Source organism: Heterodontus francisci, chromosome 2 (assembly GCF_036365525.1).
Source record: "Heterodontus francisci isolate sHetFra1 chromosome 2, sHetFra1.hap1, whole genome shotgun sequence".
Lineage (NCBI taxonomy): Eukaryota > Metazoa > Chordata > Chondrichthyes > Heterodontiformes > Heterodontidae > Heterodontus > Heterodontus francisci.
The window spans coordinates 193,460,970-193,488,848 of record NC_090372.1 but is presented as its reverse complement, the minus strand read 5'-3'; the positions used below and the strand labels follow the sequence as shown (position 1 = coordinate 193,488,848).

Genomic DNA, 27,879 nt, shown 5'->3' with positions numbered 1-27,879 from the left:
TGATGACCCCTCATCACTGACTCCCCAAATAGAGAAAATTGTCTTTCCCATTCAGTATCAAAACTCTACATAATTTTAAAAACCTCTAATAAATCTGCTCTTAACTTAATCTTGTTTTGTCCCAATGGGATTAATTCCAGGATGAGAATTTTAAACCTGGGGCATTGGGGACTTGCAACATAGGTCAGTGAGGACAGTAGTGTTGGGTGAGTGAGATTGGTGCAGGATAGGATGCAGACAGCAGAGTTTTGCATAAGCTGAAGTTTAGAGGGTAGAGAATGGTTGAGCATAGAATTGATGAGTCTGAAAGTGATATTGACATGGATGAGGATATCACCGGCAGATGAGTTGGCAGAGTTGGAAGTAGGTAGTCTTTGTGATGGAGAAAGATTACGATGACTAAAAGATTGATAAGGAAGGTAAAATTAGAGCATGAGAGAAAGCTAACTAGAAATATAAAGACAGATAGTAAGAGTTTCTATAGATATTTTAAAAAGAGTTAAAGTGAGTGTAAGCCCTATAGAAAGTGAGTCTGGGGAATTAATGATGGATAATAAGGAGATGGCAGATGAATTGAACAGATACTTTGCTTCGGTCTTCACTATTGAGGATACAAGTAACATCCCAGTATTAGCTTTAAGTCAGGAAATGGAAGGGAGGGAGGAACTCAAGAAAATTACAATGACCAGGGAAATGGTACTGAACAAATTGTTGGAGCTGCAGGCTGACAAGTCCCTGGGTCCTGATGGACTTCATCCTAGGTTGTTAAAATAAGTAGCTAGTGAGATAGTTGATGCATTAGTGTTAGGTTTCCAGAATTCCCTAGATTCGGGGAAGGTTCCGTTCAATTGGAAAATAGCGAATGTAACTCCTTTATTCAAAAAGGGAGGGTGACAGAAAGCAGGAAGCTACAGGCCAGTTAGCTTAACATCTGTCTTAGGGAAAATGTTAGAAGCTATTATTAAAGACGTTATAGCAGGGCATTTAGAAAGATTCAAGGTAATCCGGCAGAGTCAACATGGTTTTGTAAAAGGAAAGTCATGTTTAACCAATTTATTGAAGCTCTTTGAGGGAGTTACATGTGCTGTGGATAAAGGGTGGATGTATTGTACTAGATTTCCAGAAGGCATTTGTTAAGGTGCCACATCAAAGGTTATTGCAGAAAATAAAAGCTCATGGTGTAGAGGGTAACATATTGGCATGGATAGAAGATTGGCTAGCTAACAGGAAGCAGAAAGTAGGCATAAATGGGTCATTTTCTGGTTGGCAAGATGTAACGAGTGGTGTGCCCAGGGATCTGTGCTGGGGCCTCAACTTTTTACAATTTATATAAATGACTTAGATGAAGGGACCGAAGGTATGGTTGCTAAATTTGCTGATCACACAAAGATAGGTAGGAAAGTAACTTGTGAACAGGACGTAAGGGGGCTGCAAAGGGATATAGATAGGTTAATTGAATGGGCAAAGACCTGGCAAATGAAGTATAATGTGGGAAAGTGGGAAATTGTCCACTTTGGCAGGAAAAATAAAACTGAAGCATATTATTTAAATGGTGAGATTGCAGAGGGATCTGGGTGTTCTAATGCATGAATTGCAAAAAGGTTAGTATGCAGGTACAGCACGTAATTAGGAAAGCTGATAGAATGTTATCGTTTATTGCGAGGGGAATTGAATACAAAAGTAGGGAGATTATGCTTCAAGTATACAGGGCATTGGTGAGACCACATCTGGAGTACTGTGGACAGTACTGGTCTCCTTATTTAAGGAAGGCTATAAATGCATTTAAAGACGTCTGCAAACGCGACATGAAATCCTGTGACATTGATCACAAGTCGTGGGAGTCAGTTGCCAGCGTTCGCCAGAGCTGGCGGGCAGCCATAAAGGCGGGGCTAAAGTGTGGCGAGTCGAAGAGACTTAGTAGTTGGCAAGAAAAACAACAGAGGCGCAAGGGGAGAGCCAACTGTGTAACAGCCCCGACAAACAAATTTTTCTGCAGCACCTGTGGAAGAGCCTGTCACTCTAGAATTGGCCTTTATAGCCACTCCAGGCGCTGCTTCACAAACCACTGACCACCTCCAGGCGCTTACCCATTGTCTCTCGAGACAAGGAGGCCAAAGAGATAAATGCATTGAAGGCAGTACAGAGACGGTTTACTAGAGTAATACCTGGAATGGACGGGCTGTCCTACGAGGAAAGATTGGACTGGCTAGGCTTGTATCCGCTGGAATTTAGAAGAGTAAGAGGTGACTTGATTGAAACTTACAAGATCCTGAGGTGTTTTGACAGGGTGGATGTGGAAAGGATGTTTCCCCTTGTGGGAGAATCTAGAACTAGGGGTCACTGTTTAAAAATAAGGGGTCGCCCATTTAAGACAGAAATGAGGAGAAATTATTTCTCTCACAAGGTGGTAAGTCTTCGGAAGCCTCTTCCTCAAAAGGCAGTGGAAGCAGAGTCTTTGAATATTTTTAAGGAAAAGGTAGATAGATTCTTGATAATCAAGGGGGTGAATGGTTATCAGGGGTAGGTGGAAATGTGGAGTAATCAGTTCAGCCATGAACATTGAATGGCAGAGCAGGCTCGAAGGGCTGAGTGGCCTACTCCTGCTCCTAATTCGTATGTTTGTATGAGAAGAAATAGGGTCAGTAGCTCAGCTTGGGGTCGAATAGGCTGCCAAGGTTGAAAACAGTTTGGTTTCACCTGAGACTGTGGCAGGGGAGGGGGATGGAATCAAAGGCAAGGATATAAAGGGGAGGGGTCAAGACAGGCGGTAGAGAGGTAGATTTGGATGTTGGGCAGTGTACGCGTGGGAGCTGATGCCATGTCTGCAGTCACAGTGCAGAGACAAGAAGGGAAACTTGCTGGTAATGCTTTGGCTATGATTAGATAGGTATGAGTGGAAAGTAGCAAAAATAGTTCTACTGATTTTAGAGTGAAAGACAGGTATTGGAGCAGGAGGTTTTGGCCATTTGTGTCAGAAGCTACAGAGGGGTAGTGTGCACCACAGTCACAGAGAATGTTGACCGTGACTTTGTATAGGGCTGTTTTGGTGCTGTAGCAGGTATGGAAACCTGATTGGAGGGATTCAAACAGAGTTGTGGGAGTGATGGGCGTAGATTTAGGAGGCGACCGTATAGCCAAGGATCTTGGATAGAAAAGGGAAGTTGGGGATGGGGTGGTAGTTGGACAGAAGGGTTGAGAGGGGGATTTTTAAAGGGGGGAGTGATAATAGTGATTTGAGTGAAAAAGTAAACTTTATCAGTAAAATTAATGACACTAGGAATTTCATCACCTTTGTGTTTATCTATAAAGTTAGTATTCTAAATAATTGAGGGCGAGAAGATGCATTTTCTCGGCTGCCTTATTGCCCGACGTTGAAATGAGCTAATTGGTGACCAGTGAAAATACTTTGGATCATTCAGCTTATGTTTTTTTAAAAAACTTTCAATTAGACTGCTACATCCCCAGGTCTCAGCCTGGATTTAATTTTAATCAGTGCGGTAGGTTACCAAATTTCTTCTTTATGGATCCTGCGTGGAACACAAGTTTGTTAGCAAATGTTCTTTGCTAATGTGACAAAATGGGTTTTTTTTGGTGACTGTAGAAAATAGTTGAATTGCTACATGGTCCACAATTTCATGTATTGGTATCCGGCTGTTCTTTGGAATCTAATGAAACAAGTTGAGTTTTTTTTAAAATTCGATCTTGGGATGTGTCACTAACAAGGCCAGCATTTATTACCCATCCCTAATTGCTCTTGAGAAGGTGTGGTGAGCCATTTCAGAGGGTAGTTAAGAGTCAACCACATTGCTGTGGGTCTGGAGTGGCTATAAAGGCCAATTCTAGAGTGACAGGCTCTTCCACAGGTGCTGCAGAAAAATTTGATTGTCGGGGCTGTTACACAGTTGGCTGTCCCCTTGCGCTTCTGTTTTTTTTCCTGCCAACTGCTAAGTCTCTTCGACTCGCCACACTTTAGCCCCGCCTTTATGACTGCCCGCCAGCTCTGGCGAACGCTGGCAACTGACTCCCACGACTTGTGATCAATGTCACAGGACTTCATGTCGCGTTTGCAGATGTCTTTGAAGCGGAGACATGGACGGCTGGTGGGTCTGATACCAGTGGCAAGCTCGCTGTACAATGTATCTTTGGGGATCCTGCCATCTTCCATGCGGCTCACATGGCCAAGCCATCTCAAGTGCCGCTGACTCAGTAGTGTGTATAAGCTGGGGATGTTGGCCGCCTCGAGGACTTCTGTGTTGGAGATACGGTCCTGCCACCTGATGCCAAGTATTCTCCGGAGGCAGCGAAGATGGAATGAATTGAGACGTCGCTCTTGGCTGACATACGTTGTCCAGGCCTCGCTGCCATAGAGCAAGGTACTGAGGACACAGGCTTGATACACTCGGACCTTTGTGTTCTGTGTCAGTGCGCCATTTTCCCACACTCTCTTGGCCAGTCTGGACATAGCAGTGGAAGCCTTTCCCATGCGCTTGTTGATTTCTGTATCTAGAGACAGATTACTGGTGATAGTTGAGCCTGGGTAGGTGAACTCTTGAACCACTTCCAGAACATGGTTGCCAATATTGATGGATGGAGCATTTCTGACGGCAAATGTAGAGGCACAATTAAACATGAAAATTTGGAATTTTCTGTTGGACGTTTGGCGCTCTTCCATAAGCTGTGTGAAAACAGTTTCTTGCTGTCTGCCTTCAGTTATTGAGTGGCATGAAGTTCCTGTACTTGTGCTGCAGGTAAGGACTAAGCTCACCACAGAAAGTTGGCTTGTCCTTTAACTGTGTGATAAGTCTTAATTATTGCCAAAATAATTGGCACTGAAAATTAACTTTTTACCAGTCTGGAGTCTCATTCCTTCAGCTTTCAATTGTTGGAGATTTAAAAAAAAATGTAAATTACTTTTTAACTTTTTCTTTCTGTCTCTCTCCTTGTTCTTAATGCATTCTTTTTATTTTGCTTTCTGTATGTGATATGACATTAAATTTGCTAATCCAACTTGCACTTCCCGGTTCAGTGTCTGCGCTGTTCATTAACAGTTCTTCAATCTTGATTGGCTAACGAGACGCACAGTTGCTTGGCCTGTTCACCCAGGTTAGGGATACCCTATAAAGGATGTCGCAATGTTTCAATCTCTCACTAATAGCAACTTTTCAGTGCCAAAGTTCATAGTTAAACTTTCCCTTGCCCATTTCATTTCTAAAGACAAATACTGTTCATTCGCTGCCTACTGTAAATTCTGCTCCATCGTTTTTTAGTTTAGTGTTTAGTTTAGTTTAGTTTAGTTTGGAGATACAGCACCGAAAAAGGCCCTTCGGCCCACCGAGTCTGTGCCGACCATCAACCACCCATTTATACTAATCCTACACTAATTCCATATTCCTACCACATCCCCACTTGTCCCTATATTTCCCTACCACCTACCTATACTAGGGTCAATTTATACTGGCCAATTTACCTATCAAGCTGCAAGTCTTTGGCATGTGGGAGGAAACCGGAGCACCCGGAGGAAACCCACGCAGACACAGGGAGAACTTGCAAACTCCACATAGGCAGTACCCAGAATTGAACCCGGGTCGCTGGAGCTGTGAGGCTGCGGTGCTAACCACTGCGCCACTGTCCATACTGGTACTCCTTCGCTGTAGTGGTTAAGCAATATCTCCCCTTTCCCATATAGGCCACATGGGTTAGCCCTGACAATACTTTCCTCGTCTTCATGGTGCAATTTACAGTGGCGTTAAATCCACATTTTGATTCTGCCATTTTATCTAAAGGATGAGACAATGGACAATGTTGTTCCAATTACCTCTTTTCCAATTTCCATAACATAGGGTAATATATCATTCTATTTTATGTAATGTTTTCCCCTTATCACTCCTATATTTTCTACTTTGTATAATTGCATCCCTAACTTATCTCTCAGAATTACAGGTATTCCCAACACTGCGCCTATACTCATAGATCCTGTATTTACACATTCCTGACCTTTCCATACCTTAAATTTTTTGATTTAGTGAGAGAACTTTCTGTTTAGAGCAGTGGTCCTCAAACTTTTTTGTCTGTGGACCACTTGGGTAGAGTAAAAGACCCCGCGGACCACTTACCAGTCCCATCCCACCTGCTTTCACTTACCACTGCCAGAAAAACTCACCAGAATTAGTGGAAAGAATGTGCGGCTTTTAATGAGACATCAGTGAGGTGATGTCTGATTCCAAACTGGAGAGCTTCTGTCTCCTGTTGGGCTCCATGTTTAGCCAGTTCCTCCTCGTTGTTTCCAGCCCCACAAGTGTTGAAAATTCAATATCACCATTGTATGTTGTAACAGTAACATAAATCCTGCTTATAAAACTGCATTGTTGTTGCTTGCGCTTATGCTGTGTGCGTGGGAGCCGGTCTGGTTGTGTGATATCACGCGAGTGGTGGGGATGAAGGTGCTGGCCTGTTCTCTGTTATGGCTGTGGCGTTGTGCTTCAATGACTTGCATTTTGGACCACCTGGAGGCCCTCACGAACCACACTTTGAGAACCACAGGATTAGAATGTGCCTGGCAGTTTCAGGTTGCAGCATTTTATGATTGTTTTGCCTCGTAATAGAAATGATACATCAACACATTACACTCTAATACATTACAGATTTTAAAAAAAAATTCATTTATCGGTCTCCAAAATGTCTTATTTGGTTTCCAACTGTGCTTCATAAATGCAGTGATCCATTTGATGTAAACAGCCTTCAGTCTTATCAAAAATATTATGCAGAAGTCATTCTGTTGATTGACCGTTATATTTTTGTCCCTCCTCCAAATTCAAAATGGTTCACTCTACGTTCAAACAAAAAAACTTGAGTGGAAAAATGTTTGTATTGATTTTCTAGAAATATCTATATTTAATGTACAATTAAATTTAGTGAGTAGCACTCTCCTATGCATATAATTTTTAAAATACCTGGAGTAATATTTCATAAATTACTACATTCATAACTTCTGTTTTTGGTTCAGATTTCTGGAATTTGCAGTTTTTATTTGAACTCCCATCTTAAGCATGTTCAATTTTACTTTTAGGTAAAAACCAAAGAAGATACCTGGAAAGCAGATGAGCTGCTCAAGCATATTAAAGTAATTGCTTTTAATTTCAAAATATAATTCTGTCATAGACCAAGTATAATTGTAGAAATTGGTTGCTCATTGGCCAGTTTCTCAAGGCAGTGTTTGATACTGTCGAGTCAATGTTTGGAATAGATTTCATTATAGTTTATTTTCTTCAAGGTTAACTGGTATAATAGATTATCAGATATGAATTTTGGCTCAGAGTCTTGAGTTGGATGAAGTTTGGTAATGATGTTCAGAGACCCTGATGTTCTTTATGATACTTAGCAATTTTATAGCAGTTCTTTATATACAGTTTCCCATTCTTTTGGTAGATTTTTTTTGACTAAATATGCAGCTTCATTCATTCTGTTTGGTAAGTTAATCAAACTATTAAATTAACACTATATCGTACAGTTTAAAAAATGAACAGCCTATGCTTGGCAGCAGCTTACTTGCCCCTCATCATCCTCTATTTTATGGTAAATAGAAGTATAATCAATCCCGACCTTTGTGAAAGATAGTCAGTGCAGTGTAATGAGCAGACTGTGTAGGTGAAGAGTATATTGATGATTAATGAAGGTTGGCAAGAGAGGAGGTGAGGGATTTGGGGTTGCTGCCTGAAAGGAGGCATTAGTGAGTGCTTATTTGGATATTTGGATAGACTTGGGCTTATTTCAAGGGGAATTCAAGCTTTTGACGGCATCAGGTCAGAGGACACATAGTGGGTAAGGGTAGAGATTGGGTGGGCAAAGCACCTCAATGGGAAGAAATGAAAGGTGGCATGACTAAATGACAGGAAGAGGAAGTGAAAAGATAGGACAGTCTCAGGTTGAGAGGGAAGAAAAATTGAGGTGGAAGTGAATGGTAAGGCAATCAAATACATGCATGTGAATGGACTTAAGTTTGGGTTTCATAGCCATGACAGAGACCAGGCAAGACCTGTTGCAGTTGCAAACAGAGGATGGGGGAGATGATTGGAAACAGTCCAAAGTTTAAATCTGAGATTCTGTGGTATGATGACGTCTACTCGTGGACAATGTGAAGTCAGTTTGGTGCACACACAAACAAACTATTGTCTAGGCTCATAAGAGCATAACCTACTAGGATAACCTAATAGGACAACCTAGTAGACCCATATGGCCCGTCGAGCCTGCTCCACCATTCAGTATGATCATGGCAGAGTCAGTTCTGGAGAGAGCCATTTGAAGGGTAGAATATCAGCTGAGAGAATGCTGGAAGTTATCCAGTGGAAGCAGAAGGCTGAGAAGGAATGGAAAATCAACTGTGAGCTAGCAGAGATTGATTCTGGGTTTCAGCAGAGGTGCTCAGTAGTCTTGGGTGTCAGAAAAACGCACCAGCAGATATGATGGGACAGAATAGGAGCGAAGTGCAATGTGAAAGAAGCTGTCAGACCAACAACAGTGAAGACCAGAGAGCTCGAAGTGTGAAGAGTAACTCTGAGATCAGTGCATCTGAGGGAGTTGTAGGGCAGTGAGGAGCATGATTGTCCAGAAGAGTTTGAGGAGACGTTAAATCCGGTCCAAGTGAAGGATGATGAAGGAGTTATGAAAGACGAATAGAGCAAAGTAGAGTCAGTAGACACAGGAAGCAAGTGATAGTAGCAAAGCCAAGATTGTTCAGTAACCTGTGACAAGCATCCAGAGCTGGATGCGAACTGGCAGGTATAGATTGGAGCTCGCACAACATACTGTGAAAGTCCCGGCGGGGAAATAAAAGCTGAGCTTGCAGAATAAAAGTGGGTCGAGGAAATCCAGTAGAGTATACAGTCTGAGTGGAAAATGGCAATAAAGTTCAATCCCATTCAAGTGCTGAAGCTAGCTAAGAAATGAGATTCAATGCAGGTGAAATCAGATTTCTGCCCAGGATCCAACACAATAGCAGAGTAAACTTGAGAAGCCAGCAGTGCTTTAGAATACAGTCTGGAAATGGTAACAACAGTGGGGGAGCGGTGGTGCATGCTGACGGAAGAAGCAGGGTTATCTTCCAATTGAAGAGATTGATTGGCAGAATGGCCTCATGGCAGCTGATGCATCCCAGCAGAGCATTCCAGAAAATCAAATGTGAGCAGATAAAAACGCAGAACAAATGGCATTGGGACGGGCAACTTAAAGTTGTTGTTTGAGCTTAAGTACACTCACTATTAGGGGAGGAGACTAGAGTGGGGGAGGGAAAATGGCGAGAATGACACTGGATATGGAGTTCCGAAGGAGAGGGGCTGCCATGCTGGGAGCCAAATTGATAGATAAAAATACATCATTATTGTCATAGAAATGTTTAAGGTTTGAGGGGACAAATACTACAAGGTTACTTCCACTTGTTGATGAATTGTTAGAAAAGACCCATAAGCATAAGATTTGTTCTGCAAGAGTGAAGAGGGAGATTTAAAATAGATTTCTCCATGCCCAGTGTGATTAGAATATTGAATGTGCTACTGCAAGTGGTTATTGATTCCAAATTTATTGAAGTCCTTTCTGCTGACTTAAGTGCATGTGAAAGATTGCATGGCACTATCCTTAAGAGCAAGGGAGTTCACCCTGTATCCTGACCAACACTTATTCCTTTCCGATATCACTAAAACAGATTAACTGGTCATTTGTATCATTGCTGTGCTGTCTGTGGGACTTGGTTGTGTCCAAAGCAGCTGTTTCATTTGCTTACAAAAAACAACAGTGACTACAGAGAAAAGGTAATTAATGGGCTACAAAGTACTTTGGGATGCCTTATGATGTGAAAAGGGATATATAAATACAAGTTTTTCTATCTAATCACAGCATTAAGAGATCAGAGACTCACTTGAAGATGGAAAATAATTAATTGGCAGGGATTTGGGGAAAGAGCTGGGGATTGGGACTAACTGGATTGCTCTTCAAAAGAACTGTCGCAGACTCAGTGGGCTGAAAGATCTCCTCCTGTGCTGTGCTATTCCATGATATTAGACTGTGGGGAATTGTCAGTTTCTATGTACAGATGATGTAGTTAATCAAAAAGAGCTATCTTAGTTTTTCACACTGTTAAGCACAGCTAAGACTGGTACCATATGAAACTTGAAAATGCATTACAGTTTCAAGATTATTGTTTGTATACATTTCAATTTTATGTTCAAAGTGGGGATTTTATTCTCTTGACATTTTTGTTGCTGGCAGGGATTCTCTGTGCACTTCTTCTGTCATTTATTATGGACATGAAGAATAAGTACTGTAATATTTCCAGAGGTGTCATGAGACATAACCTACACTTAATTTCTCAGGAAATTCTGCATCCAGCACAATGTACTTCTGATTATTTTGAAGTTGTTTAATTTGCATTATGTTAATTCAAATTTCTTTTTAATACAAAGTGACATACGCTTTTGCATACACCTTTATTTGATTTTGTATCTTTCAGGCCGCCCAAGGAGATCATACAGATGACAATAGTAAAAAGAGCAGAGAAAAGAAAAAGCGTAAAGATGAAGAGTCTACGGGCAGTTCTGACTCTAGGGAGCATCGACATAGGGGAAGGGAACGAGATAAGGAAAGGGAGCGAGATAAGGACAGAGTGAGGAACAAAGGAAAGGAGAGGGATGGAGACAGACATAAAGAACGAGAACATGAAAAAGTACAAAAAAAAGTGAAGCATGAAGAAAGGGATAGAGAAAAGAAACAAGAAAAGGAAAGAGAGAGACATAAAGACAGGGATAGAGATAAAGAGAAGAGTCGAAAACAGAGCATAGACTTAGAATGCAGTGCAGATCCAAGAGTTTGTGACAGGGACAAAAGAAAGGATACTAATGCAGAGAGACCTACAAAGCGGGGACATGAATCTGAGAGACACCGAGACAGGAAAAAAGAAAGAGACAAACTTCAGGAAAAAGGGATAGAAAAAGATGAAAATGGTGAACCGAGATCTAAACATCGGCAGAAAAAAGAAAAAGGTAGATTTGTATTTAATATTAAAAATTCATGAAAATCAGTTTCCATAAAGTTATGGTATTGTATTTTTGTAATCAAAAATATTGTACTTGACTTAAGGAAAATCTATTCTTAGCTTTTGCATTAGCTTGCATTTTGATGAATTTTATACTTTAAAAGAGCATTTTGGCAGATGGTTCACCTGATGCTATATTTTTTACTTTGTTACATCATGTTCCTCTTTTATGGTCAGTTCACAAGATAATTATGAATGAGGGAGATGATTTGGCTATTCTCAGCTTGTCTGCCCAGAATGATCCTCAAATGGCGCCATTGCAGTGCCCAATTGATTCTTCAATTGTTATTTCCTCTATCTAAGAGTTGCTTCCAAGTCCTGATTACTCTGTGCGAAGAATAACTATCAGTCCTAAATTTGCAGTTACTAGTTTAAACCTTGACTCCCTTCTTCTATTCCCAACAATTTAACTTAAAATCATTTTCTGTATTCACCTTTTTCATATTGTTTAAAATCTGGTAGACCTCTATAAGATCATCTCTTCAGTATATTCTTTCAAGGGCGAAGAGCCCAAATTTCTTGTTTGTTCTCATAACTATGATCTCTAAGATTGGCAGTTAGCCTTGTGACTCTTTATATTGTCTCCAGTGCTTTAATGTCTCCCTTGTGTTTTGGTCAGCACAACTGGAATGCCATGAGATGTCTTATTACTTTAAAGGTGCTATTATAAATGCAGGTCGTTATTGTTGATGTGGTTTGACCAAGCACTGTACAGTTTGATCATGACTTCCTCTAACTTGCATTCAATTGTCTTGGTTATATAGTTCAAGATCCTATTGACTTTATTGATTTGACGTTCGGCATTAGTTGGACAGATAAGTGACTAAGCTTTTGGTCATCTGTCCCAATATTTCCTTACGTGGCTAGGTGTCCAATCTTTTTCAACAAAGCTGCTGTGAAGTGCCTTAGGACAATTTACTATGTTAACAGTGTTATATAAATACAAGTGTCACCTATTTTACAATTATTCAAAAATATATGTGTTGCCCATTTTCTTTTCAAATGTGTAGTACTTTATCTTTTTCTTTGTTAAACTTATTCTGATAGGGTTCTGCCAAATTATCTAATTTGTTCAGTTCATTCTATGATTCTGAGCTGCCGCCTTCAATTCCACTCACTTGTAGTTTAGTAGCATCTGTAAATTTGACCGATTTGCTTTGGGTTTCTTAGTTCAATTAACTGATGTAAATTTGAAGCAGGAGTGGCACCAACACTAATCCCTGAGGTATCTCACACAATGCTCCACTAACCTCACCCTGACACAACTCATCTGATTATCTCCTATTTTCCATTTTTCAATTAATTTCTTTTTCCCAAGGTTTACCCTGAATATCCACAACTTTGAGTTTAACTGATAACTTCATAAAATGCCTTTTAGAATTCAAGTATGCCATACCATAAAGCTTGCCACATCTATCTTGGATGCTATTTCCTCAAAGACATGAAGTTGGTCCCACTCCAGAGACTTGAGAACAAAATCTGTGCTAACACCAGTGCAGTGCTGCATTGTTGAAGGTGCCATCTTTTGGATACAACATTAGAACAGAAGAACTAGGAGCAGGAGTAGGCAATTCAGCCCCTCGAGCCTGCTCTGCCATTCAATACGATCATGGCTGATCTCATCTTGGCCTCAACTCCACTTTCCTGCCCATTCTCCATAACCCTTCAACCCATTTCTAATTAAAAATCTGTCTATCTCCTCAAATTTACCCAATGTCTCGGCATCCACCGCACTCTGGGGTGGTGAATTCCACAGATTCACAACCCTTTGAGAGAAGTAATTTCTCCTCATCTCTGTTTTAAATCTGCTATCCCTTATCCTAAATCTATGACCTCTCGTCCTAGATTGCCCCACCAGAGGAAACATCTTCTCTATGTCTACTTTGTCAATCCCCTTAATCATCATATATACCTCAATTAAATCTCCTCTCATTCTCCTAAACTCCAGAGAGTAAAGGCCTAAACTGCTCAATCTCTCTTCATAAGACAAGCCCCATCTCTGGAATCAATCTAGTGAACCTCTTCTGAACTGCCTCCAATGCAACTACATCCTTTCTCAAGTAAGGGAACCAAAACTGTATGCAATACTCCAGGTGCGATCTCACCAATGCCTTGTACAATTGCAGCAACACTTCCCTACTTTTATACTCTATTCCTTTAGCAATAAATGCCCCGTGATTGATCCAGGCATTGCCCTGAGAAATGAACCAGTGAATGGCTGTCACATATTTTGTTCAGCTGGAACAGGCACAATGTTTGTACATGTTCTTTCTGTCTGCAAAGAACAGGGCCCTGTGTATTAATATATGTAGCTTCCAGTACATGTAAATGCACCACACTGTGAGCCATAATGCCAATCTTAAATTGGTTGTCAGCCTAATTCTTAGCACACTGAGGATTATTTAGCAAATGTTGTCCATTCGTGGAAACGCATCTATTGTTGGACGCTGTTTTGAGTTTTGCGAGCAACTTGCTGTTGTGAACAGCGGAAGGGACATGTTGTTTGATACGATCCGCCAGTCTTTGGGATGCACGGCCTATATACCTAGCTTCACATTGGCATTGAAATTCATATATCTCATTACTCATTTGTGCGATGGGCAGGACTTCTTTTTGGCTCTTTGGCAGCATCCTGTTGGTGGCGAACACCACACGTGTTGCTACTGCATAGTAGCAGCGTGAAACAACCAGCTTCACCTGTTGCTCAAATTTTTGGGATACATTACCCTTCCAGGGTAATTTGATGTAGACTGGGCACTTTTCAGTGCTATAAATGATGGCCTGAGGCCCGTTCATAAGTTTGTGCAATATACAGCGAGAAATGATCTGATCAGGGTAGCCATTGTCACGCAGGATGATTTTGATTTGCCCTATTTCAGCATCAAGCTTGCATGGTGAGAAAAGGGCACAGGCCCTATTTGCAAGGGTGCCGATAAGGCCAGTCTTATGTTATGATCCTGTATTTTTTTTTCCCGGGAAGAATGTGGTGTACCTTTAAGGCTGAAAAAGGAGCAGTACTACTTTAAGGCAACAAGCTCCAGAGACTGTCAAAGAATGCATTCTCATTGCCCCGGGATACAGCCACGCAGGACCAAGAACACGAGCAATGACCTGTCGGGTGATATATATGACACGGTTCGTCCTCACGGCTCGTTGCGTCCGCGTGTGTATGGGCTGCCAAGACGCACAAAAATGATGTCGCTCTACGCCCTATCTTATCTGTGACTGGTTCTACACAACATGAATTGACCAAATGGTTGGGCAAATTGTTACAGCCAGTTTTGAGCATGTTCTCCACATAAATGGTGAAGGATTCCTTCACATTTGCAAAGACCAAACAGGGCTTGCATATCGATAGCAATGCTGTGCCCATGTGCTCATTTGATGTTGCTAGGCTATTCACCAATGTAACACTTGAGGAAGCTGTAGATATTTGAGCTGCAGGATAATATCGTGGCGATCTAGACATGCCACCATTCATTGAAGTTATGAACTTGGCAACTCGCGCAGTTGAGTTCAGTTTAACGACACCATGTATGCCCAAATAGATGATGTTGCCATGCGATCCCCTCTAGGCCCAGCTCTCACAAATATCTTTGTTGGGTTTCATGAGAAATGTGTCTTTGAGGGAATGACACTTAACCACCTACCTCTTGCATATTTCTGATATGTAGATGATACATTTGCTATATTTGAATCTGCAGCTGCATGCAATAATTTTCTTACGCGTCTTAATGGGCTCCATCCTGTGCTCAAATTTACAGCGTATGAGCTCCCTTTCCTTGATGTACTAGTTGACAAATCTGTTAAGGGGTGCTCAACCACAGTCTACCGCAACCCTACCTTCACTGGGCAAAACACGTGTTGGGATTCTTGCAGTTCCACACGCTATCCTTATTGGCAACCTTGTAAATGGTGCCTGAGCCATTTGCTCACCATGCAAGCTTGATGCTGTAATAGGGCAATCAAGGACATCCTGCGTGACAATGGCTACCCTGATCACTTAATCATTTCTCGCTGTATATTGCGCAAACTTATGAACGGGTCTAAGCGGCCCTGAAAAGTGCCCAGTCTATATCAAATTACTCTGGAAGAGTAATGTATCCCAAAAATTTGTGCAACAGGTGAAGCTAGCTGTTTCACGCTGCTCCTATGCAGGAGCAACATGTGTGGTGTTCGCCACTAACAGGATGCTGCCAAAGAGCCAAGAAAAAGTCCTGCCTATCTCACAAATGAGTAATGACATATATGAATTTCAATGCCAGTGTGATGCTAGGTATATAGGCCATGCATTCCAAAGACTGGCAGATCGTATCTAACCTGTCCCTTCCGCTGTTTGTAAAGGGCAAGTTACAGGCCTTGCCCCAACCAGCCTGTGCTTGCAAAACTCAAAACACAGTGTCCAACATTAGATGTGTTTCTGCAATTGGACAACATTTGCTCAATAATCCTCAGTGTGCTAAGAATTATGTTGACAACCAATTTAAGATTGTCAGTAGGGCTTGCAGCGTGTCGCATTTATGTGTACTGGAAGCTACATATATTAATACTCAGGGCCCTGTTCCTTTTCAGACAGAAAGAACATGTTCAAACATTGGGCTTTTTCCAGCTGAACAAAATAAGTGACAATCATTCACTGGTTCATTCCTCTTGCCTCATCAGCGTCAAGCTGCCTAGTTTAAATTTCAAACGAAGCTTGGCACTTAATGGCCAGTCACCATAAACTGGTGCATTCTCCATGGTAACGCCTCTACCAATCAGAATTCACTTGCCAACCATTCAGCACTCTCTTCTCATACTGTATAAAGCCATTGTTTTCCCTTGCATTGGTATTCTTGTGGATTGTCCTGATGAGTGCAAGAGGAGAAGATTTGACAACATATCTCTATTTTCATCAATACTCAAGTTCTGTACTACCAAATGAGTATTTCTTTAATAATAAAAACAAGAAATGCTGGAAATACTCAGATCTGGCAGCATCTGTGGAGGGAGAAGCAAAGTGAAGGTTTCAGGTCAGTGACCCTTTATCAGAGTATTTCTTTAACAGCTGTTAGATGGCCATGTGAATTGAGAATGGGCATTCTCAGTTTCAGGATTGTTGGTGCAGAGGGAATGCCTATATCAAGTTTGGGATTGGGTGCATTGTTGGGTCAGGTTAGAGGTAATTTTATCCTCTCTTTTTAATATATTAGAACTACTTGCTGATCAATTGTTTGGAAAAATTTGACTTGTGTGTGCAATTTTAGTGTCCCTTTGTGTTTCAGAGAATTTGGAATTGGCAATGGATGACAAATATGAAGGAAAAGAAAGAAAACATAAAGAGCAAAAAGAAAAGGATGGGAGAAGCGCTGAAGTGAGTAAATGTTCCCTTTTTATTTTTCCTCATTTTTGTCATTTATTTCTTTGCTCTGTTCTGTCCACAGAGGCTATGCCCTTACCCAATCTGAGTGTGAGAAGGTGTAATCTATTCTCAGGCTTTTTGCCAAAATTGCTTTCAAATCAGAGAAAAATGCATGGCAACTTGTCCTTTCAGTTTTCCCTAGCTACAAATGGGAAGTGCCTGGATATGCTTGGCACCTCCCCTGGTGCCACAGATAAGATTGGCAATGTATCATGTGTATTATTGTCATGATATCAAACTCTGTGTGCTACCACACTAACTGATTCCATCTTTAAAGACCATTTTTAATATTGGCACAAATGAAATCCTGACCCATCAGTGATATTAACCTGTTTCTACAATTACAATATATTTGCGATTCATTTTTTTAGATATCTCATACGACGCTAGAAGGTTTTGGAATTAATAAGTATTGCAACTTTTGGATTGAAACGTGTGGACTAAAATAGAAGAACACACTATGGTGGTTGTATATGGTTTATAGGAATAGATATAGTGGCTCCATGTGTTAACTTTATTTGTTTAAAAAAATACAATCAACATGAGAAAATAGAGTAAAATCAAGATAGCAGAGTGTAATTGACTTGTCAAAATAATAATAGAAATTTAATTTTAGTTTTCCTTTTATCTTGCACTATTTCCATAATGTTTTTACTTAAAAAAAAAGTTGCAACCTCAGAGTTTGATTTTAATGATCTAAAGTTGGAGGGAAGTGGCAATGCAAAACCTGAGAATAACATTGGCATATTCTTAATGGAAGGATCAATCTGTTTATAACTTTCTGTAGTTTCATTAAAAGGTAACAACCTTTGAAATATACAAAATCTAATATCATGGGTCAGAATTTGCTAGAAAGTCTACGTTGCATTCCGTTACTATTTCTAGGAAATTATGTCGCAGGTTGCTCAGGCCATTCCGTAGAGCATTTGAAAATTTCCTGGTAATTGTCCCTGGCCTAAACATTTGAGTTGCTAATTATCATAACTTTGACACTGTTAAAGTCAAAGGCAAGATCGAGTTTGTTGAATTGAAGCCACAGTCACTTAGATTAATACAGAATGGTGCTGGTGAGGATATATAAGAATCAAAATGTTCAGCTTCAGTTGCTATCTCAATTCTGCATTTTCTAGATCACATTGATCAAAGCAGAGCCACAGTTTTGAAAGTTTAATGTAATGCAATTGTGTTATTTATACTTATTTCTCAAACCGCTAAGTATGGTGATACAAAAGTAGTAGGGTAATTCTTCAAACATTAAAATTCACTCTTGGGGTGACTTTTTTGCATTGTTTCTGATGGCGCTGCTTGATATCAATAATGGGTAAAGTAAGCACTCTTTGAAATTCACAACTGCCAGCCATAGCGGTGGTACAGCATGAGAATCACAGGAACATTTTTTTAAAAGTAATTTGTTCCCAAGTATATAGAAATGTTGATTAGAGGCAGTGATCTGATAGAATTAGATGTTGCTGGATTTTCATGTATTCCTTCATGATTCAATAATAATTAGCACCAAGTTGAAGTCAGCAGAGAGAAAATGCAACTTTTGTTTAAAAGAAAAATCAACTAACTTTATTTTGGAAACAAACAGTAGCTTGGGTTTTGAAGTCCTGCCTTGCAACAGCACTCGCTGCTGATCTCCAAAAAAAGCTGTCCACAAAGATCTAGCAATCTCTGTGGTATGGATTTCACCTTTCCTGATCTTAATTTTAATTTGGCGGCAAGCCAAGGGGATCTCCAGGTGTCCAGCAACTGTGATGTCATCAAGCAGGGTAAGCAGCTGATCAGGTTGAAGAATTCTCACCGACAGCAAACCAGGAAATAAAATGCACTGATTATCCTTCACTTTTTGAATTTTACAGAGAGCGCAGTAATGATTGGGACATATGGAGTAGAAACTGAAATATCATAAACTTAAAATCAAAAATTATCCACAAAAAGCTATGGAATTTTTTTCATGACAACTTGATATTTTGCAAATATAAAATTAGTTTTTCAAAGCCTGAGAGGTTCTTCAACGATAGAAATGACATAGTATGCTGATTAACAGTGTTTTTTAATGGCGATATTCGAGCAAAAAAGGGGAGATTCTCATCAGTTCAGTGACTTCTAATTGATTGCTGTTTGCAGGGACTTCAATGGTGCACCCTGTAGAGAAGTGTAGAATTACTGACAGCAACTTAAGATTTCCTTATTTATCTGCGCAGGTTCTAGACATTGCTGTCAGTTTCAGAGGAGCAATTTTGGTGCACTCTTACAGTTTTGCTGTCATTACTATCATAAGATCTGTGCCATAATGCTGAGATTAGTGATTAATTTGGTTATTATTTTTGACTATAATTGACATTACACTCGCGGAGTTTAATATTTAATTTTATAATCAAAAGGTTAAAATTTCTGCAGAAATTAACAACTGAAGTTTCCATTGGTTGTGCTGTCTCCAATCTGCTGCAGTGTATTCTATTTTTTTCTCAGTGAATTGTGGTGTAAATTTGTCACTGGAAGATTAAGGAACACAGTGGTTTAAGCTAGGGCAGTGGTTGCCAATATCGCCATTGCAACAAATCTTGGACCAATGTTTTTAAATAGCAGTTAAATTGTCTAAATACATGAAGGTAAAAAGAAAAGTGGAAATGAAAATACAAATAGAAAGTGCCAGAAATACACAATTAGCCCCTCAGCATCCCAAAAGAAAAGTACTAATGTTTCAGGCCGGACCCACATTCGAGCTGTTAAAAGGTTCCGCCCAAAATGTTAACCTGCTTTTTTAGATGTTGAATGATCAGTTATGGATTTCCAGAATTTTCTGTTTTATTGTATAAAACTGTTTGAGAAAACCATAAGACTTGGTGAAAAATAGTTCAGGCTATATGATCGATTTGCTTGCAAAAGAAATTAAAAGTGATAAGCACTGTCTTAACAGTGGATACTTGTGTCTCAATTAGCTTTGTCCCGCATTTAATTTTGTAAGTACAGTTTTTATATAATTATTCTTTGTAACAAATCGTTTGCAAATTATGTTGTGATAAAGGTGCATTTATAAATTGCCTGGTTACTTCAATCGACTAAGATTTTAAAGGTGCAGTGTAACTTGATTTACTCCATTTGCACTAGTTTTGTATTCGGAACCAGGTAGCGCAATAATATGAACAGAAATGTGTAATAACTAAAATTTATGCAGCAGCATGGCTATGTAGTTTTGATTTGCAATGGTTTTGTTTTGCTGCCTCTATTTTTAACCATTTCAGTAAAGGCTATGAATAAAACAGATGCTGTTTTCCTAGTGAATAAAATTAAATATGCGCAATGAAAAATATGTTTGTACTGAACAGAACAATGAAGAGACCAAAGAGAAAAAAAGATCTTCTGAATTTAGAAATGAAGATCGTGATCGACGATACAAGGAGCGTAAAGAGCATGGACTGCATGATGCACATCATGAAAAGCGACAAAAGGAAAGAAAAGAGCCTGTTCAGGAAGTGAGGGTTGAAGAAGCAGATAAGAAACACAGAGAGAGAAAAGACAAAGAATTCAAAGAACATGGGAAAAAACAACGTTCTAAAGATATTAAAGATCCTGTTCTGGAGAGGAGGGATAGAGAGCGGGAACATAAAGACAGAGAAAAAAGAGATCGGGAAAGAACAGAAGATCGAGAGCGAAAACATAAACATAAAGTAAAGAAGGGAAGGGAAGAAAAAGGAAGACAAGGGGATTATGAGGTTAGTCTTTCTAAAATTATAGGTTCTCCATTAAGCCAAATATTCTAAATTCAAGAGAAAAATACTGCGATGCTGGGAATCTGAAACAAAAACCGAAAATGTTGGAAATACTCAGCAGGTCTGTGTGACCTTTCAAGAGAATTCTAAATTCAATCTTTTTTACATAGAAATGGTGAATACATTAAAGTATAAAACAAATGATCTGTGCAAGAGGTATGCTCAAGAAATGACCTGAGTCTCACTTTGGACGTAAATTGGGCACTTTTCCATTGGCCATTCTCATTTTAATGACTTTTTTCAGAGGGAATTTTCGTTCTGGCCCTTTTCAAAATTTAATTGGGCATTTTAACTGTTGTGGGAAGTTAATCTGAATATCAGAAGAAACAGAGACTGAGCACTTGGACAAGTATCAGCTGATCAATGAAAGTCAGCAGAGATTTGTCAGCGTATGCCATGTCTGACTAATCTAGTTGGAAATTTGAGGAGGTCTCTGGCATGGTGGATATGGGAGTTTTTGAGAATATTGACTATATGGACTTTCAAAAGGCATTTGATCAGATTCCTCATGAAATTATCAGCAAAAATTGAAAGAGCATGGAATTGGAGGTAACCTTGTGACATGGATATTATTAGTTGGGAGGGAGGGGGCAGAGTAGAGATTAAAGGGAGCATCCTCTGATTAGTAACATTCCACCAGTGATGTTCCTCACCGATGTATACCGGGCCTAGCTTTTCATCATCTATAGTAATAACTTGGATGAAGTATTTGAGAGTGATATATGTTTGCAGGTGACACTTTCAGGTAGCACAATAAGCTATGCAAATGGGAGCCGGAAGTTACAAAGAAACATGAGCAGACTAAGTGAGTAGGCAAAACTATGGCAGATGAAGTTCATTGTGGGTAAGTGTGAGGTCATCCATCTTGGATCCGGGAAAGAGAAGTCAGAATATTTTCCAAATAGCAAGAGATTAGAAGCTGTGGAGGAGCAAAAGGGTTTAGGTCCCCATGCTTACAGTTCACCAAAATCTAGTGCACAGATACCAACAGTGATCTGTTGGTATAGGCTAAGAATGTTGGTTTTGTCTCAAAGGGGTTGAAATTGAAAGGTGAGGAAGTGATGTTTCAGTTGGACGGAACCTTGGTCAGACCCCATCTGGTTTACCAATTCTGGACATGAACTTCAGGAAGGATGTTTTAGCCTTGGAAGCGGTAAAGCACAGATTCACTAGATTGACACCAGGGTCAAAATTAAATGATGAGGATAGATTGCATGAACTTGATCTGCCTTCCCTTGACGTTAGAAAGTTGTAGGTGATCTAATTGAGATGTTTAAAAATGATAAAGGCATTTGATATGGTAGAAATAAAATATTTCCTCTGCTGGGGAATCCAAACAAGTGGATATCATCATAAAATTAGACCTAGGCAATTTGAGTGAAATCAAAAAGCACTTTTTTTTGCACAAAGGGTATTGGAAATCTGGAACTTCGTTCCCCAAGCTTTGGATTCTGAGTCAATTACATTTTTAAGGTTGAGATTGATAGATATCTATTATGTAAGTAATATGAAACAAAGGTGAGTTAATGTTGAGGCACAGATCAGCCATGATCTCATTTAATGGCAGAACAGGCTTGATTATTTTACTATTAAGTGTACAAGTCCGATGTTATTGTTTCACTCAATGTACAACCTCATTTTTTTAAAAAGTAGAATGACATAGAAATTACAGCGTAGAAGCAGGCCAATTGGCAGTTAACTCCCTAACAGCACTGTTGTGTACCTACACCCCGAAGACTGCAGTGGTTCAAGAAGGCAGCTCGCCACCACTTTCTCAAGGGCAATTAGGGATGGGCAATAAATGCTGGCCTAGCCAGCGATGCCCACATTCCACGAACGAATAAAATAAATTGCCTTCTGATGGTGTTTATGCCCCTGCTCCCACCCTACTTCATCCAGCCCTATCAGTATCCACTCAAAGAATGCCATTAAATTTATCAGACATGACTTACATTTGATATTACTTTGGGTGTTACTTTTGTGTAACAACAAGTAAGTACACAACAGAAAATAGCATAAACTTTTATCAGTTAAGATTTAGGTACGTTTTTCCTTCTGTGTTCTTTTCAGGTTTCTCTTCATTTCTGTAGATGTTTTTAAATATGCTTTCTACCTGATTATTGCCGAATGTAATCTGGTATGATTTGTAAAACCTTTCTTGATTGATTTTTAAATCCAATCAAGCATATGTGGCACGATCAACAAAACCTAACTGTTATAATAATACTAACACAGGGTTTGTTGTATGTGTTCTTTCCTACGTCTCCTGATTGACATTTCACTCTCCATTTTGAAGTCGATAGAGCATTTACAGTATAAGCAACCTGGTGCAACACCTTTTAATTTGAGTAATTCATTTGTGGATTAGCACTGGAAAGAAAAAAAATTAATCCTATGTAAATAGAATTCTCATCAAAATTTAATTTGCTTTCATGGATCATTCAAGCTAGAGTGTAACTTTTGTATCTTCAAAAATATGCTTTGTTGCTTTCAATGCTGATACAAAGTAGAAGCTTCAGTTGCTGCTGTTTCTTCCTTCTCCCCAACCTCACTCATGCATCAAGCAACCCTTCCTGGCTGATTAAGAGGAAACTTGATTGAGGCGTTCAAAATCCTGAGGGTCGGGACAGAGTTGATTGGGAAGAGACTTTTCCCATTGGTGGAAGGATCTAGGACCATCCAAGCATTTTGCTGTAAAACTTCTGTCAATGGTACTAATAGAACACTGCAGAATCATAGAATGGCTACAACACAGAAGGAGGCCATTTAGCCCGTTGTGTCCTTGCCAGCTCTCTGAAAACTCATCTAGTCCCACACCCCCGCCTTTTCCCCATAGCCCTGCAAATTTTTTCTCTTCAGAGAATTTTCCACTTCTCTTTTGAAAGCCACAATTGAATCTGCCTCCACCACACTCTCAGGCAGTGCCTTCCAGATCCTAACCACTCGTTGCATGAAAAAAGCTTTTCCTCATGTTGCGCTTGCTTGTTTTGCCAATTGCCTTAAATTGGTGCCCTCTGGTTCTGGATCCTTCCTTTTAATTTTCTCTTCTCCATGGAGAACAGCCCCAGTTTCTCCAATCTATCCAAGTTACTGAATTTCCTCATCTCTGAAACCATTCTCGTGACTCTTGGCAGCTGATGGGCACCTCTGCTCCCTTCTGCTATCTTGTAAATGTTGGGGTTCTTGGTTTCCGAATGGCTAGCTTAGCTGATCTGCCTGCTGTGAACGCTTTTCTGTGCTTCTTGGTAAATCATATGATATGCATTTGTTCTATTGACGTCGTCTCATTGTTATTTTGTTTATAGGAACAAAGTAGCAAGAGAAAAAAAGAACAGAGATCTGTGCAAGAAGTTACAAGTGAAAGCAGACGGAAAGGGTAAGTTGCTATGTCTTTGATCTAATTGATAATTTAACTGTTGTGATCTCTACACTAAAATTAATGCTTTGGTCCTGTGCCTCCTTCATGATTTGAGTTTACGATTGTGCTGCGCTCCACATTGCGCGTGAATAGCATTAAGAGCTACCACGGGCTACTACCTGCACCATCCGCATGGCATTTTTCAATGATATTAATGAGGAACGTGTTGTGATAGCTGCACTATGCGAACAAATTTCTCCCCTGCGTTCTTTACAGTTTGTACCAAAATGATATACATTGCCTGCCATTAAGAGATTAAATTAAGAGCCATTAAATTGAACATTTTAACTTACACTCTGATTAATTTCTAAATCTCCTCTTGAACATTGAAAACTGATATAAGGATGCTATATCATCTTTGGCACCCATAGGTTAGGGAGGAGAAAATTGCCTGTTCCAGATTCACTCCACGTGATATCGAGAAGCAGCTGAATGCACTGAATACAGCAAAGGTTATGGGCCATGACAACATCCCAGCTGTAGTACTAAAGACTTGTGCTCCAGAACTAGCCAAGTCTCTAGCCAAGCTGTTCCAGTACAGCTACAACACTAGCATCTTTCCAACAATGCGGAAAATTGCCCAGGTATGTCCTGCCCACAAAAACCAGGACAAATCCAATCCGGCCTGTTCCTGTCCCATCAATCTACTATTAATCATCAGTAAAGTGGTGGAAGGTTTCATTGAGTTGACAGTGCTACCAAGCAGCACTTATATAGCAATAACCTGCTCACTGATGCTCAGTTTGGGTTTTACCAGGGCCACTTGACTCCAGACCTAATTACAACTTTGGTCCAAACATGCCCAAAAGAGCTGAATTCCAGAGGTGAGGTGAAAGTGACCGCCTTTGACATCAAGGCAGCATTTGACTGAGTATAGTAACAAATCCAGGAGCCCTAGCAAAACTGGAGTTAATGGGAATCCTGTGGGGTGGGGGGGGCGGCGGGAAACGCTCCACTGGTTGGCATCATACCTCGTGCAAAAGAAGATGGTTGTGGTTGTTGGAGCCCAATCATAGCTCCAGGACATCGCTGCAGAAGTCCTTGGCGCAGCCATCTTCAACGACCTTCCCTCCATCATAAGATCAGAAGTGGGGATGTTTACTGATGATTGTGCAATGTTCAGTCTCATTCACAACCCCTCAGATACTGATGCTATCCGTGTCCATATGCAGCAGGACCTGGACAACATTCAGTCTTGGGCTGATGAGTGGCAAGTAACATTTGCAGCACTGAAGTGCCAGGTCATGACCGTCTCCAACAAGAGAGAATCTAACCATCTCCTCTTGACATTCAATAGTATTACCATTGCTGAATTCCCTCACCATCAATATCCTGGGGATTGCCATTGACCAGAAACCTAACTGCACCAGCTATTTAAATGCTGTAGCTACAAGAGCAGGTCAGAAGCTGGGAACTCTGCAGTGAGTAACTCACCACCTGACTTCCCAAAGCCTGTCCACCATTTACAAGGCTCAAGTCAGGTGTGTGATGGAATACTCTCCGCTTGTCTGGATGAGTGCAGCTCCAGCAACACTCCGAAAGCTTGACGCCATCCAGGACAAAGCAGCCTGCTTGATCGGCACCCCACCCACCACTTTCAACATTCCCTCCCTTCGCCACCGACGCACAGTGGCATCAGTGTGTACTGTGCAAGGTGCACTGCAGCAACTCACTAAGCCTCCTTCGACTGCACCTTCCAAACCAGCGACCGTCAGCACCTAGAAGGTCCAAGGCAGCAGATGCGTAGGAACATCACTATCTGCGGGTTCACCTGCAAATCACACCATCCTGACTTAGAACCATATTGTCGTTCCTTCACTGTTTCTGGATCAAAAACTTGGAAATCCCTTCCTAACAGCACTGTGGGTGTACCTACACCACATGGACTGCAGCGGTTCAAGAAGGTGGCTCACCGCCACCTTCTCAAGGGCAATTAGGGATGGGCAATGAACGCTCACACCCCATGAATGAGTATTTAAAAAAAAAAAAATTACAGTTTGGTGATCCCCACTGGAAGTGTGAGTTTGTCAGTGTCGAAGTGAAGAGAGAATTGGGCTCAGGTTTGATGCCGTTCCTCCACTCCCCCCACGGTCGAACAGCCTGCTGATGGTCACTGGCTAGGCTCAATGTGAAGAATGGCTTCTTGCTAGTGAGATATCAGGGACACCCAGTATCTTTGGAAGCAAACCCTAGCAAAAAAATGTACACTCCAAATAGTTGGAGGAGAGGGAAAATTTGGCAGAAAAAAATGAAATAATTGTTTAGACCAACTTTGCCACGCTCTTTTAATTTTATTTTCCTTTTTGTTCTTGCGATGTGTTAACATCCACATCTGCAGCACTCCTTGAACTCAGTGATATGAAGGAATTGAATTAACACGTAACTGTGGTTGACTTATTCTAGGAATTATCAATTAATGCGAATTCACTTCCTGCACTTGCCTCCCAAGACACTAAACCCATGGTGCTGTGTTAAAATACACAAAGAAATAGAAAAAGATATCAAGTTAATTATAATTCTTTGTATCAGTTTGCTTTGTTCAAAAGGAACTTTTGATTGTGGTACCCTTTTGTTAGCATGTACGCAATTTAATGAACTCTATTTTTGAACCTATTGTATTTATTTTTAGGACTACAGCAGAACAAATTGATAGTCAAAAGAAACCTACTGAAGCACTCTCAGAAGAGGTAATTTTCCATGTTATGTTAGCTTCCTTTGATGATAACTGGTTATTAGTTTTGAAGTGGATGAGTAATATTGCCTAAAAGGTTACTGCTTTTTATGGCCTTTCCTGACATATAAACAATTTTGATCGTCGCAAAGTGAGAAAGCTAGTCAAGGCATTCTTTCACATTTCTGTCAAAATTGGTAATTAATGATGTATCCTCAGCTTGCTCCTCTCTTGCTTTGCCTACATACTGTCCCTTGGTGACATCATCTATAGGCATGGAGTCAGCTTCCACATTTACACACACCCACTATCCTTCCCACTCTCTGCCGTGCTTCTACCTCTTCGCCATCCTTCTTGACCCACAACTGGTTCTGTTCTGCGAGTCTCCCTGTCTGACCTAAAGTTGTGAATGTGTCAAAATCTCCTCCAATTAAACATTGGGAAGACTGAAAACATTGTTTTTTGCACCTATCATAAACATGCTCTTTTGTTACTGATTCTGTCCCCTCCTTAGCCACTTCTCCCAGGCTGAACCAGACCATGTAAAACAAAGATGTCCTGCTCAATGCAGAGCTGTGATTCAAACTCCACATGTCATCCCGCACCAAGAATGCTTTACAACTCCAGAATATTGCCCACCTCCATTCATACTTCAACCCTTCCACCGCTGAAACCCTTTTTTATATGCTTTAGTTCTATTCAATTTCTACAATATCTTCCTTATTCCTTTATCAATTCCAATTTGTTCAAAACTTAGCCATCTGATTCCAGGTCACCTGCATTGGCAACAATTCCCCAAAAAGTTAAAGTTAAAATCCTTGTCTTCGGATTGTTCCATTGCCCACCGCACCCTATCTTTTCAGTGTCTGCCAGGCCTGCGTCCCCTTCTGCAAGCTGTGGTCCTCTGATTCTTGCCTTTTTGTGCATCACCCCTTCCTTTGCCTTGTTGTGCAGCCTCCCACTACCTCCTGTCTGTTTTTTCACCTGTTAAAAATCTTTGCATAAAACATCTTTTCACCAAACTTCCAGTCACTCCACCTAATCTCTCCCATGTGGCTTGATGTCTGTTCTCTTGCTCTCTAAAGTGCCTTAGGGCAATTTCTACATTTAAAGGAGATATAAAAATGAAAATTGTTGCTGTAGTAAGTGAAATCTGTTCTTTTTCTTTCCCTTGTTAATTCTGTTGTCTCCTCTCCTCAAGGCATTGACCGTTGTGATTTCTATATTGATTACTCCACAACAGGTGTGGTTATATCAGCATCAAACTATGCCCTGTATAGAAGCTCCTGTCAGCCACTCATGCATTGCGATTGGATATAAGTGCAGCACTAGATTTTTGCATATAGGATCATGACATATCTGGTAGTCTTGTCCCACATCAACACATAGTGTTCCTAATAATGTTCTGGACCATCTGTCATACTATTTTGTGCCAAATTTCACAGGAGTAAAAATAATGAATTGGGAAAGAGCCAATTTCAATAGGATGAGGACAGATCTAGCCCAGGTAACTTGGGATCAAAGATTGGCAGG

At 40.4% G+C, this 27,879-nt stretch overlaps 1 protein-coding gene across 5 annotated transcripts in view; it reads left to right on the top strand.

Annotated features, from left to right (window-relative positions):
• dync2i1 (dynein 2 intermediate chain 1) overlaps nucleotides 1-27,879 on the top strand; it is a 134,227-nt gene that overhangs the window by 20,960 nt on the left and 85,388 nt on the right. For 4 of the 5 annotated variants that reach the window (XR_010969403.1, XM_068014990.1, XM_068014989.1 and 1 more), the window contains exons 2-7: nucleotides 7,067-7,120; nucleotides 10,499-11,027; nucleotides 16,345-16,433; nucleotides 19,814-20,200; nucleotides 23,563-23,633; nucleotides 26,305-26,362. Coding sequence is in view for 4 of the 5 variants with exons in the window: in XM_068014990.1 (XP_067871091.1) it covers nucleotides 7,067-7,120; nucleotides 10,499-11,027; nucleotides 16,345-16,433; nucleotides 19,814-20,200; nucleotides 23,563-23,633; nucleotides 26,305-26,362 (1,188 nt within the window). In the remaining variant the exon portion in view is untranslated. The remainder of the gene's footprint in view (nucleotides 1-7,066; nucleotides 7,121-10,498; nucleotides 11,028-16,344; nucleotides 16,434-19,813; nucleotides 20,201-23,562; nucleotides 23,634-26,304; nucleotides 26,363-27,879) is intronic. The other variant, XM_068014992.1, reaches the window with a different exon arrangement.